We start from the raw sequence: 13,435 nt of genomic DNA on the forward strand, positions 1-13,435 counted from the left end.
GGTCCCCAGGCCAGAGTGGGCTTTCCTTGTTACTGAGAGATTTCAAACAGCAGGGCTTGTCGCAGCGTGTGGCGGTGGGGACCCAGGTTTCTCCTAAAGAAGTAGTTTCGGCGGGCACTCAGAAGGGTCACGCTGCCAAGATCACTTCCGTGCTACCACTCAGGCCCCACCAAAGGCCAGACTTTACTTTCTCACATGCGGTCCACTCACGCCAGCGTCCTTCGCGTCGGAGGAGAAAAAGGAAACGCACCCACCCGCCAGGGGCCGCCCGGCCCAGGCGCGTCCCCGCTGAGCCCGCCCCCCGGGCTGTGCGCAGGCGCCCTGAGCCCCTGCCCGCCTACTCTTGCCTATGCCTCCTGCTCCCTCGTCCCTCTACCGAGTCCCAGCTCAGCAGGGGGCAGTGGTTCTCTGCAGTGGCCACACTTGCCTCCTCTTTGATCTCATTGCCTGCATTCCGGTCACACTGACTTTCCTCTGGTCCTCAAAAAGCATGAAGACCAGTGTCCCCTCAGGTCATTTGCAAGCATTGTTTCCTCTATCGGGAAAGATGTTTGCGTGCCTGGCTCCTCTCACCATTCTTGGTTGAGGATTTAGCTCGGATGTCACTTCTTGGCCTCACCACGGCCCCTGTGCACCCAGCTATTACAGCACACTCCTCTTCTTAGCAGACATCCATGCAGCTCAGAAAGCTGGGACCTTAAAGGATCCATCAGGTGGATAATGGGCTTGGCACTGCTGCCCACCCCCATGGCTCCCTGCCACACTGTGTCACCCACCTTGAACAGTGGCTGCACTTTCAGCCAGGTGTCCTGAGTCCCACTCAGGTTCTTGGAGTTCCTGTTGCAGCTCTGGGACAGCCTTAGAACCCTCCCCTACCCACCTGTCCTGCTTCAAAGGCCCTAAGCAGATCTAAGAACCTCGTTTTTAGACCTCAAGGCCTGGGATGGGCTACACAGGGCAGGAGGCAGGGTCCTCAGCCTCAGACTCCCCTGCACTGGCACACAAGTGAGGGGACCCAAATTCTAGGACACGTCATACTTTCCAGAGGATCTGGCACCACTCTGAGAAGCGGAGGGAGGCTTTGGAGCAGTACACCATCGGAAAGCTGGCTTGAGACAACCCCATCAACACAGACCCAGACCCACTGCCTGACAGAGACAGGGTAGACTTCTGCTGTCCCCACCTGTCCCTGCCCCAGGGTCTGCCAGGGCCGGCTGGGCTGAGTGCACCTCAGCTCCTTACACCTGGGCTGTGGAGGTTGGCAGGAGGGGTGAGGCTGCGGGATGGACAGGCTCCCGAGGTGGGAGAGGCATGTTCCCTAGCCCTACCCCCTCCAACACACATACACATACATGCATGCAGGGACCTTTCAAGTGAAGGTTCCAGAAGTGGACTCGACACACTGAGGGACCTACCTTTGCAGGGATGGTTTGGGGTTCTAAAATGCTCTATGTGGGGCTTCTTGGGATGTAGCTGGGGGGGTGTACATGGGTTGGTCTAAGCATTATACAGGGTTTTACTGGAGTGGGTCAAGGAAGAAATTGCTGCATTTCCTGGGCTTTGTGAGCAGTAGAGAGCATTCACTGAGTGAGGTGGGGTCTTGGTGGACGGAGAGCCACTGCAGAATCAGTCTAGGTTACAGGATGTCATGGATACCTGGCTCATTGGGACTTCTAGGGTCTCCAGGCAAGGTTGGAAATTGTGAGGTCCTTCAATAAAATATTGAGGTGTCTTGAATGGTGCATGGATGAGGCGGGGGGGGCAGATCAATTATCAGGAGGTTCTCAAAGTGGGGGCATGCTGGGAGTGGGTCACAGGACAGACCTGTGGCCACAGGAAACATTAGCAATCCACGCCCCACCCCCACCACCCCAGCTGCTGAGGAGCCTGGGTTTTCCTGAGCAAGCTGCCCAGCCCCATAGAAGGTCACAAGACCACAGGAAGAGTGAGACCAGTTTAATTTAGAAATAAGCTTTGGACGGCCTCCTGGTGAAAAGGAGCCTGAGGGCCCACCAGTGGAAAGAAAGGCCCCCAGGTGGGGAGGGAACAGCATGGGAGCTGGCGCTGGGAGTGCCACGATGCTGGTCCTGTGCTCAGCAGGTACTGGCAGAGCCTGCAGAGAGAGAGAGTGGGGTCCAAGGTCCTCACAGACACGGTGACTACATAGACACGCCCCTCAACCTTGGGTGACCCCAAGGCTGGGCTGGCTCAGGACAGTCCCACCTTACACACAGATGTCTCTTAAAAAGGAGACATCATTTTTTAACTCTCAAATTATGTGGCCACTCTGCCTGAGTGCCTGGAAGCCTCTCAAAGAAGCCTGTCTCACCTGGAGTGATGAGTGGAACAGCTTTCTCAGGTAAGGGACTGAGAAAGGAACACATCAGATTAGCATCCTTGGACCTTCTGTCCCCTTTCACCAAGACTCCTGGTGCCTCCTCCCCAGGGGGTCCCCAACTGCCTCCTTGCTATTCTTCCACTGTTGTTTTAAACAATACCCGGGGTCAGAGGTTTCCCTGATTTAGGGTCCTTCAGAGTTGATTATTTGTGAATAATCAACTGCAGACCCAGGGAGCAGCCAAGTGACTGTCCTCTTTCTCCAGTGTAGGACTTTACCCCAAATTGTCTGCTCAGCTTGAGGTGCACCCAGCCTCACCTCGGCTTCCGACTGTGCTTGCATTTGCATTTTCCACCTGTGAAGAAGAGACATCGGTGCGAAGAGCCAGGACCCTGGGCCACCCCTTACCACATGCCACCCCACCCCCACCCCTCCAGCCCCACCAGCCCCACCACTCACTCAAGGCGAACAAGAGGCCAGCGATGCACAGGAGGCCTGCGCAGATCGTTCCTCCCAGCTGCAGGCCTTCCCAGTCTAGGGGAGCAGAGCGTGAACTGGTGCCAGCCTGGCTCCACCCCACGCACTCATTCAAAAGATATTTATGAGCACCTGCTTGTGCAGTTGCCCTTACATTCCACGCAACCAGAAAAATAAGCCAGTAAGTAGATGCATAGTATACTGTCTGGTGGGAGCAAGTGCTAGAAAGAAAATAAAAAAGCAGAAGAGCACAGAAAAAGAATGGGGTTTGAAGGATGATCAAGGAAGGCTTTTCTGGAAGGTGGCATTTGAACTGAAGCCTGGCATGGGGGACCTCCGGGGGTGTGTAGGGATATTGGAGGACAGTGCCAGGTAGAGGAAGAAGAAACCTGCTTGGGGGCGCTGCAGGGCAGCAAGGAGCCAAGTACTGGGGAAGGCATGTAAGAGAAAGGGGAAGGAAGGAGGTTGGTGTGAGATACCCGGCCCAGCAGCCCAGTGCCTCAGCCCAGAAGTCTTCCTAAATATGCAGGGTTGTCTTCCCTCCTTGCTGGAATGAGAATCTTTCAAAGACCAGGTGCATGTTGGCCTTTTGTTCTTTTAATTACCACACTGACTCCTTAATCCCCACTCCCAGCCCCATCTAACTGGGCTCCACATCACCCCTGACCAACCTCTAGCAAAGAGGTGCAAGATAGGCAAGGGGAGGAGTGGGGATGAAGGATATCAGCTCTTACCGTAGTAGAAGGGACTGTCTTTATCTGCAGGAAAGAAAAAATAGTAAGGACCGGAACTAGGACGCAGGATTGGAGTCTTAGACGGAAAAACGTGACAGCAGGAGCAGGCAACTTGTTGGGGCCTCACTCACCAACAAGGTCATTGGCTTCCAAGGCAGACAGGCCTGGGTGGGAGAAGTAGAGGGATTGCGTGATAATTCATGACACTAGTCTCAACATCATTCAGCAGGCAGGATCTCAGCCCAAAAGATGAGGACAGATAGACAGCCTCGTTGGGAGACACCCTGGGGTCAGTTCCCTTCCTCACACCTTCCCAGCCTCACACAATGCTGGGATTCTTTCTGTCTCCCATCCCACAGCCTTTGCTTTCCTCGCTCCACCCCCAACCCCCCCACCCCCCCACAGGCACACAGCCAGCCCCTCCTGCTATCTCTCAGGATTCCTGCTATTCTTCCTTGCACTGGAAATGGGATGGTGTGTTGGTTATCTTTTTACCCTCTCCTGAGAGGCTTCTTACCCAGACCCTGGCTAACCCTCTGCTTCCTGAAGAAATGGGGAATGGAATGCCTTTCTCTTCAGCCACCAGATGGTCACAGTTTTCCAGAATTCAATTACCCAGGATAACTTTTGCAATATCCACTTCTTACCTGTATTATTTCCTCTACTGATGATAGGGTGGGTAGGTAGACAGAAATGAGCAGGAGAAGGAGAGACCTAGCCCGGATAGAAAGCCCCTTGCTGCAGCTCCTACTTGGGTCCAGACCCCTTACAGCTGCCCTCACTTAGGGCACCGATGCCTCACTTGCCCAGCAGGACCCCAGGCTCACACTTGCCCCTAAATCAAACCGATGTGTTGTCAGAGGGCAGAGAAGGAAGGAAGACATCCCACTCATCAGCGTATACAGGACCATTTGAATGAGTTTCTCAAACAAATCATAAAAAGAACATTGACAGACACTGCTTTGAGTAGCAAAAGGGAGAACTGGACACCTCAGCAGGAGAGAGAGAGAGAAGGAGAAGGGAGACGGGGAGGCAATTCTACTCACAGAAATCAAAGCCTTCATAAAATGTAAGGAGAGGCCTTTCCCCCTCTTGGATCTGTCTGCTCCATATCTTAGAGTGTACCTACCTTTGCTAATAAACTTCTTACTACCCTATCTATACCTGTACAAAATGCTGTCTCTTGGCTGCATTCTTTCCCTGAACACAAGAGCTGAGGAATATTATCGCAACCCAGTAACAGCATTATTTCTTTTTAAATCGAAAGTGTAAATGAAAACACATTTATTCGACACCAGGCCCCCTTTGAGAGATGCTGCCCTTGTCTTCACTGCCTTAGAGGGCACTTGAGAGGCAGCAGGATCACCCTTGGGGGGACTCACCTGCCAGCGCAAGGAGAAGGCCCCAGGTCACTCCCTCCATGTCACAGCTGCAGGGCAGGGCTGTAGGGAGGGGGTCGGGCTGGGGTCAGGTGGCTTCCACCTGCCCTGTGGGAGAGCAAGGGCACCAACCACCAGGGTGCACTTACTTATGGGGTGGTCTTGGGAAAGTTACCCACTTCTGTTTCTTCACTGAGAGCTAATACTAGTAGCGTCTTGTGGAGTTATATGGATTGAATTAATACTAACTAGTTAAGTGCTTAGAACAGCTCCTGCATGTAGTAGTGCCCTATAACGCATTGTTAAAATCTGTAGCCAGATGCCTAGCCCAAGGTCAGGTGAGCAGGGCTGCTGTTCTAACTCTGGCTTTGATGTCTGCCTTCCTAACCCCAACGCAAAGAGCAAGGCTGTCAGGCCTGAGGCTATTGCTCCCAAAGGTCTGGGCCTGGGACACAATCAGGCTGAATTCCACGGTAGCCTCCACAAAGGGCCACCTGGGCCTGAGCTGGGCAGAGGAGGGAGCCGCTGACCAGGGGGAGTGGGCAGCGGAGGATGCCAGGCACAGATGTCCTCCCACCCCAGCCCAGCCTGCGGAAGGGACCCTCCTCAACGTTCCACTTTCAGAGTACAGAATGCTATTGGCAGCAAATTGCTTGGTGGGTGGGATATCGCCCCTTTCTTCTTCCTCCTTGGGGTGGGAACAAGTCCCTGCTGGCTATGCCAGGGACAGAAGGCTCCTCCCAACTTTCTGCATATGGTTAGGTGCAGGAAGCCCTAGGGATGTCTATGTTCCATACAGAAGTCATTGTTATTATTTGCTGGGACCAGCTGGACAGAACTCTAATCCACTTATTAGCTGTGTGCCTTAGTGGGTTACTTAATGTCTCTGAGCTTCTGTGTCCTGTAAAATGAGGATAATTATAGTAATAGCAACCTCATAAGGTTATGACTGAATTAAATAAGTTAACATGTCAAGTCTAGCACATAGTAAGTACTAAAACATGTCACAATAATCAATACATGAATGCCTAGGTCTTATTGCCATAGAAGGGAGGGACTATTAATGTGCTGCTTCTGAAGGCGGGAGGTTCTCATCTTTGAGCTGTCTCTCCACTCACCTCACTCACCACCCTGGCATTCCTGGAGCATGAAGGGTACCACTCCAGTTTACATATTCTTTAGCCAAAGGCTGGCTCCTGTGTCCTCCAGGCCCCAACCTGCCGTCCATATGACAGTGGTCACAGAGCAGGCAGCCTCCAATCCTCCACACCCCCAAACACGCACCCCGTTACCAAGAATACCCAGGCACTCCCATCCCTTCCTAGGCTGGTACTCTGGGCCACCCCTCTGTCCCAACCCCTCCACATAGCAGCCCGAAGTCCTAGCAATTGCCTGCTCACCTGAAAGCCAGTTCTCTTGAGCTCACCTGAGAGCAGGGTGCACAGAGCAGGTCTGAGGAGGTTGCTGGGACAGTGTTCAGCCCAGTGGGTTCTGGCTCTTTAAACGCAGCAGGCTTGCCCGAGGGGACAATATCTTCAGACAGGAGGGAACTGGTCAAACTCTGTAAGATTCCTGCAGCTCCCTCTGCCCTGTGCTCTTAAGGAGACAGATTGCCCTGCCACACCCACTGCAGAGGAGAGCTCCTGAGGGCCTCAGGGCCAGCTCAGAGTGAGGTGGTGGTGGGGGAGAGGGGTGGGCAGGGCCTCAGACTCTTCTCTTAGGCAGAAGATGACTTTCAGCTTCTTCAGCTCACCTGGATCCTAAAAGAGGGGCCCTGAGGTGTGCTGGAGGGGGACAGGGTGTTTCTGGGCTCTTGTGCCAGCAATGAAGTTCCAGGATTTTTGTGTGGGGATGTTCTGGGGACAGTTGAGACAATGTGGAGTCAGGGACTGGTCTTGAGTCTCCATTTACTCAGTGGTCCTGCTGCTTTTTCCTGGCTGGGTATACATGGGGGGGGGGGGGTGCTGAGGCTGATGGGCACCCGTCAGGATCATTCACCCTCTGACTAGGCCTTGACACCCACTTCACCCAGGGAGACCGACAGCTGGAATTCAGAAAGCCCCTAGGCCCAGGCTCTGGTTTCTTCCCGACTTCCTGGGGGTGGTGATGGGGGCAGAGAAAGCCCACCAGCTCCAGGATAAGGGGTGGGCTGCTGCCCGCTTCAGACCCGGATGCCTGCCTCCTGCACTGCCAGCTGGCTCTCCTCTTCCCTCACTCCACCACACATCCCTTTTAGCCTGTGCCCTTAGCCCTGGATGGTGCTGGGCCTCTCTATTCTGCAGTCCCCCTCCCCAATTTCTCTGTTCACTGCTTTTCCTACTGCATGGTGAGCAACTGAAGGCAGGGATGTTGCCTCCCTTATTCCTAATGCCCAGCCATGGACACCAATAAATAGATTTTGACTGCATTGTTTGTGGAGAAGGTAATCAAGAGGACGTGACTGCCGGCTGACCCTTGGGCTGAACCCAGGCAATCAAAGGCTCCTCAGCTCAGACCCTGTTCTTGAAATTTATGCTCTGCTTGCCGGTTCCAGAGTGGGGACTGTTCCAAGGACACAGCCTTGTGTGTTTTTACTCGTCACAGCCTATCAACAACCAATGATATAGCTGGACCAGCCCTTGTGGTTCTTATTATGATTACGAGACACCCTTCAGCAATAACCATCCAGAAACTTTGGAAAAAATAAAGGTTTCTTATTCAGAGGACCTGAAAATTACAGCACACCTGGGGCCAAACACTGAGGTCGCAGGTAGAGTGAGAGAGTGCGTACACATGGGCTTGGGGCTTTGTATTCATTGGCATCGAGGGTGGGGGTCTAGAGTTTCATGGGCTCACACTTTATTGGTGAATTTAAAACATAAGAGTGGGAATTTAAAGCCCGGGAAGTGAAAAAACAAACAAACAAGTAGCCCAAATGGCCAGTTATTGAAATCAACCAAGATCTCTAAAGCATGGGAGCCTCAGTGGGTGGAGGTGGCCTGGCTCTTTATCTAGTCTTTATCTAACTCTTTATCTATGTGGCTGGCAGTGTGTTTATTTGAGATAGCCATCTTTGAAATGGATACTTCATACCTCACAATCAAAGTTTAAGTCAGGCACTTGCATTACAAAAAATAAAACACTTGTCAGGCTAACATAACACTAGACCTTGAGAGAGTAGGTGGTATTGAGAACACCTAGACTGTGTACATGGCTGAACCTAGTTAAGGCCCTCTATAAACTTTTAACATTCTGGCAGGCGGAGGTGGAGATTTTCTCATATTGCAGTTGTCCGAGACAAGCTTTGTAAAGTTCTCTGGCTCATTACACCTGCACCTCCCAATCTGGAGTGGCCTGCCTCTTTCTTCAGTCTCTCCTTGCCCTCTGTGTAGGGGCCAGTTTGCAAACCAGCAATTGTTGAGTCAGTGAGGACAAGAAACCATGAGAGGCTCCCAGTGCTGGGGGCAGGGGACAGGCCAAGGCCAGGAAAGGCAGGCAGGGAGCATGCTGCTGAGTAGGGATGGGGAGGGCATTCCTAGAGCCAACAGGTGCATCTCGTCATGAAAACCTTCCATGCTGCTCCCTGGTTTCAAGATCCAGTTTCTGCACAATTTGACCAGAGGCTCTGGCACCAGAAAAGACTGGATGTGAAGCCCCACTGTGCCACTTGCTTACCAGGTCATCTCAAGAAGCTCCTTCATCGGTCTGAGCTTCAGCTCTCTCTCCCATAAGTGGAGCAATGACAGGATTTACCTCTGGGGTTTAGGATGGGGTGCTGCAGGGGCTCGGGGCTGCCCCACGGTCAACCCTCAGTGTGTACTTACAGGATGAATGCCTCCCAGGCCTGGTGTGAGGAAAATTTGTTAACCTCAAGATTCAGAAGAAACATAATAAATAGCACATTAATAGTCAAATCCAGGCTCTGTTAGTTACTTGCTATGTGCTCTTGAGCAACTGACTTACTGTTTACTTATCTATAAAGTGGGAACCATGACCGAGACTACTTTGAATGTTTCTGGTATGATGACATCTGATCGTGCTGCTCAGTTCACAGGAGCTTTTATTGTAGTGGGAATGGCCCTCATACATATAAGCTGAGATCTGCAACATGAGAGAAAGAGGGTCGTCATTAGAGAGACCCCACGGGAAAACTGAATTCTAGAGAAGAGAACGGTCTTGCTTAAGGTCACACTGGGGACTCAGCCAAAGTTTCCAGACTCCACAGTTGAGTTCATCTGCCCTGGCAGCCATAGTGGGAAATAAGCAGCACGGGAGCAGGCATTTGTAGAAGGGAGACCCTTTAAGTCCCCAGTGCCATATTTGCTTTGGAAAGTCTCCATGAAGTATGAAAAGGACTTCAAATCCACTTTTCCAGAAGAACTAGTGCTTTTGCCCTGCCCCCACCCTCTTCTGGGACCCACCACTCCCATCTCTGTCACCATGAGGTATTATCACCTTTAAAAAGTAGAAAGAGAATTTCACCTGAGCCAGGTGGTAAGTTTGGGGCAGAACCAGGGGAGGGAGCCCAGCTACCTGTGAGAAACTTCTGCCAGCACAGTGCTCCTCTTTTTGCCAAAGCTGGCCGTGCAGTGCACCGTGGCCGAGTACTGCGTCCCCTGAGAGGCCCCAAAGACCACACACACACCCAATGGCTGGCAGCAATGCCTTTCCTCCAACTGGAAGTGGTGTGAATTCAGTTCCCAGGTCAATGAGTTATCTTCTTAGGTATTAAAACCAGTACTTTTAAATGGTCATGAAACTGGGTATAGAAAGCTTTAGAAGCTTTGTGTACCAAGAAGTATGTGGGGATAGAGCCCCAGAGTGCAGTTTCCAGGCTCTTGGCCTCACGTGGAAAGGTGCTGGCTCAGGTAGTAAATGGCCATCAACTGTGATTGGATGGCCATCAGCTGTGGCTAGTTGGCCATCAGCTGTAACCAGTGAGCCATTGGGCACTAATATAACTACTGTGGCTATGCTAGCAGAAAATGGGGGCTAGCAAGAAGATGGTGGCTGAGCTGGCAAGCGTGGATTGCAGTTAGGATGGCGGGTTGCGGACAGTGTGGATCCAGCCTCCAGTGAGATTATAGTGCCGCCAGCGAGAATATAGTAGTAGCCCCTATCTGTGGCTCCGTGGGTGTTCCTTTTGGCCTCACCATGTCCTGCGTTCTTGTGTGGGGAGCGGGAGCAGAGACCCTGCATGACACCCCACATGACAAAGTAGTTACTAAACTGTCCTTTTATTGGTTAGGAGTGTTTAGGGTGAACAGTTGCTCTCTCAGGATGTGATGCGTGAGGAGCTTGACCGGCAGTGAACACTGTTTTCAGAGAGTCACAGTCAAGGAGGGCTGGCCACCAACATGCATTCCTCACGCAAATCCCTGGAGCCATCCATTTGGGCCTGATTTCTTATCTACTACATGGGAGAACTGGGTAAGAGGCCCTGAGATCTACAGGGAAATCAAACCTCGGGTGATGAAAGGCTGGGAAGAGTGGGTGGTGGAGAGCCAGCGTCAGTTGGGTGGGTGCAGATGAGAGCCTGGAGGTATCAAAAGTTGAGAGAGAACTGCCAGGTCCAGCTCTGAACTCTTTCTTCCCCTTCTGGACTCAGCACTGCAAAGGATACAAAAGCCCTCAGCACTCAATCCAGGACTTCCTCGTCGTTCATGTCAATCACCGCCACAGCTCTCACACTCCCAAACTGCTTTCCTCCTTCTCCAAGCATTACTTATTGCTCTGTGAAGAACACATGCATCCTAGAAGCCATTGATTTCTGGTGGAAAGGTAATGAAACAGGACTTACCTAAGAGTGACGAGAGGTAAAATAAGAAGGAAGTGGCTCATATGCTGTCTGGAATATAGTGGGAACATAACATGAGTATTTTTCCTATCTTCTCTGATGGACTGAATGTCACAGGTGTTCGTAGAAGGCTGACATTGTCTGTACTGAGGGCTCTGGTGTAGGAAAAATACCCCATTCATGAGAGAACCAGAGGAACAGCAGAGGAAATCTCTGTTCTCTGCGGCCTCTCCTGCCTGGATCTACTTCCTGGAATCTGTCTCCTCAGGAATCCCCCCCCCCCCCCCCCCCCCCGTTCTTCTTGCCCTCTTACCCAGAGCTAATTGAACCAGACTGAGTTCCTAAAGCAAAGTAGAAACTTTATTCTTTGATCAAGGAATGGAGAAGGGTGAGCTCATGCCGGAAAGGGCCTTCTCCCTGACCTGGGAGGTCCGGGAGCTTTGAAGGGGTTTAGGGTAGGTAGGTGGGATGGGGTGGGGGTGAGTTCTAGAAAAGGGAAGGAGTTGGGTAAGAGTTGGGTATGCGCAGTCTTAAAGGCTCCATACTGTACGGCACTTATTGTGCTTAGCAATTTACATTCACCCCCGCCCCGCGTGACTTTTAGTATGTTAATGAAGAAAAAGTAAAAGGAGGTGGGGGCGGTGCACTGTTTCTAGCTATCCGGACCCGGCTGGGTCTGTGGGTGCTGTGGTTAACCGTTAGCAGTTCTCCTTAGTTTCTGTAAGCAAGCGTAGCTTGTGACCTAGTTTAGCCATTTGAGAACAGTAGGGTTTTTAGACGATATCCCGGTGTCGCTCTCTGCATATTCCTCAGGTCCCCCCATTTGTGCTCAGGGTGTTGAGCCCCTACTGGTTTTGGGCCCACAGATCTGGGGCTCACTCCCTTTGAGGAACGTGTGGGGAGGGAGGCAGCCTGACTCCCGGCTCATCTCCCTGCCTGTGAGAGCAGGAGGTGAGCAAGGGGAAGGAAGGGTGGAAGGACGACCGTCTGAAGGGTAGCGGCTGTGGGACGAAGGGCTAATTTTTCCGGAACTCAGCCTCCGAGGACTCCTGAGTGTTTTGGGGAGGCGGCGGGCGGCGCCCTTCGCGCTGCGGGATCTCAGAGCCTTCCGAACGAGGGGGTACGGAAACGATGTGAGGGTCTCAAGAGAGGAACACTGGGGCCGCTGCGGCAGCCACTCCACTCAGGACTCTGGTGTGAAGGCCCGGCTCGCTTTGGCCGGCTCTGGGGTCCACGAACGACTCCTAAAGCCTCTAGGAGACTCCTTGCAAGAGGTCGTTAATGACCCACCCTCTCTCTTCTTACAAGGAGTCGAGAAACAGCCAATCGTAGCAGGACCGTGGTGGCTTCTAGCCAATCAGCACCAAGGGACGGCCATTGAGGCGGGGCTGTGGGTGAAGCCGCCTATGAGGCTAGGGCCCAGGCAGTGTGGGCGGGGTTTTCCTTCCCTTGAGCGGTCCCGCCCTTCTTCGCGTGGATTGGCTGCGCCAGTTCACCAGTGCCTGTCTGGCAGCCGCCCAAGTACCTTTTCTTAGCAGCTACTCAGCTACCTGTGAGGGTCAGGTCTTTGGGTCATTCTTTGCCCGAGTCTTTCTCTATCCATCCGTTCGGTCTCCTATGATGGTCACGGTTTTCTGAAGGTCGTTGTCTTCAGTAACTGGCACCTTAGAGGCTGAGAGGGATAGCTGAGGTGAAGGGACAGCACACAGCTCGTGAGCTCAGAGCAGGCCAGGGCGGAGGCCTGGGGGGCGGGGGGGGGTGGGGCTTCAGGCAGTTGGAGAGACATTATTGGATCTGCATTTGAGAACGCCCTTCGGAGGGTGGGAATGAAGACCTGTGCAAGAGGAGAGAAGCCGGAAGTGTTCACAGATCTGATATACCGGCGACTCATGCTACTTATTCGTCCCGCTTCTTTTAGAGCTCAGCAGCGCTTTCCGCTATCTCACAGGCCCCTTAGCACCCTTTGCTACTCGTGTCTCCCATCATCCAGATCACCCACCCTCGACCTGAGAACTGAAATAGCTCTGGGATACACCTCCCTTTGTATCCTACGGGCACTCCCCAGTCAACAACTTCTAAAACCTTCCCGTCGTCCTGCCGGCCCACTCACCCCAGCGTGTCTCGATTTCAGAGTTGCCTATGCCAGGTCACTCTTATCTACCTGGTCATAAGGGCCACCACTAAGCAGATCACATGGAGATTATCTGTTGACGTGTCTCCCCCTCAGGCTTTAACCCCTCGAGGGCACTAGCACTCCTCACTCTGGGTGACAGGTTCATCCACAATAACCTTAGTGAGTGCTGTTTTCCAGCACTTTCCAACTGTTAACTCTTGTCATCCTCACAACCTTTGAGGAGTCTCATCACCCAAATTCATTATGAGGACATGAGGTGAAGGGTGGTTAGGTGAAGTGCTGGGCCACACAGCTGGAAGTAGCTGCCCTGCCCCAGAGAAGGCTCTTCACCAACACTTTGCATTAAACTGTGCACCTGATTGATTTTTAATGTGCTTTTAAAGCAGCTTTGTAGAGTTATGACTCACCTACCATACAATAATCTCATTTAAAATGTACAATCCAATGGTTTTTAGAATGTTTACAGAATTTGTACACATTATTTTAAAAATATATAATTGGTGTGCATGCATGTTTGTGATTTTTATGCAATGATAATATTTAGATATTTTGTATCAATATGTATACATTTTATTTTCACTAGGGTGCCAGTTGTTG

At 52.1% G+C, this 13,435-nt stretch overlaps 1 protein-coding gene across 5 annotated transcripts; it reads right to left on the reverse strand.

Moving 5' to 3' along the window:
- Positions 1-1,941: 1,941 nt before the first annotated feature.
- Positions 1,942-6,933, reverse strand: FXYD4 (FXYD domain containing ion transport regulator 4). Of its 5 annotated transcripts, none has more exons than XM_019718418.2 (8): positions 6,355-6,933; positions 6,047-6,145; positions 4,932-4,991; positions 3,681-3,713; positions 3,550-3,573; positions 2,798-2,872; positions 2,657-2,693; positions 1,942-2,113 (listed from the first exon to the last, which is right to left on the reverse strand). In XM_019718418.2, the coding sequence occupies exons 3-8, from the start codon at positions 4,969-4,971 to the stop codon at positions 1,957-1,959; spliced, it is 366 nt and encodes a 121-aa protein (XP_019573977.1). In that variant the 5' UTR covers positions 4,972-4,991; positions 6,047-6,145; positions 6,355-6,933; the 3' UTR covers positions 1,942-1,956. The 5 variants fall into 5 exon arrangements, with proteins under 5 accessions (XP_019573977.1, XP_074193413.1, XP_074193414.1 ...); XM_074337312.1 differs by having other exon boundaries at positions 6,329-6,933; XM_074337313.1 differs by lacking the exon at positions 6,047-6,145 and adding an exon at positions 2,330-2,367 and having other exon boundaries at positions 6,355-6,553.
- Positions 6,934-13,435: the final 6,502 nt, after the last annotated feature.

The sequence above is a fragment of the Rhinolophus sinicus genome, linkage group LG07 (assembly GCF_036562045.2).
Source record: "Rhinolophus sinicus isolate RSC01 linkage group LG07, ASM3656204v1, whole genome shotgun sequence".
Taxonomy (NCBI): domain Eukaryota; kingdom Metazoa; phylum Chordata; class Mammalia; order Chiroptera; family Rhinolophidae; genus Rhinolophus; species Rhinolophus sinicus.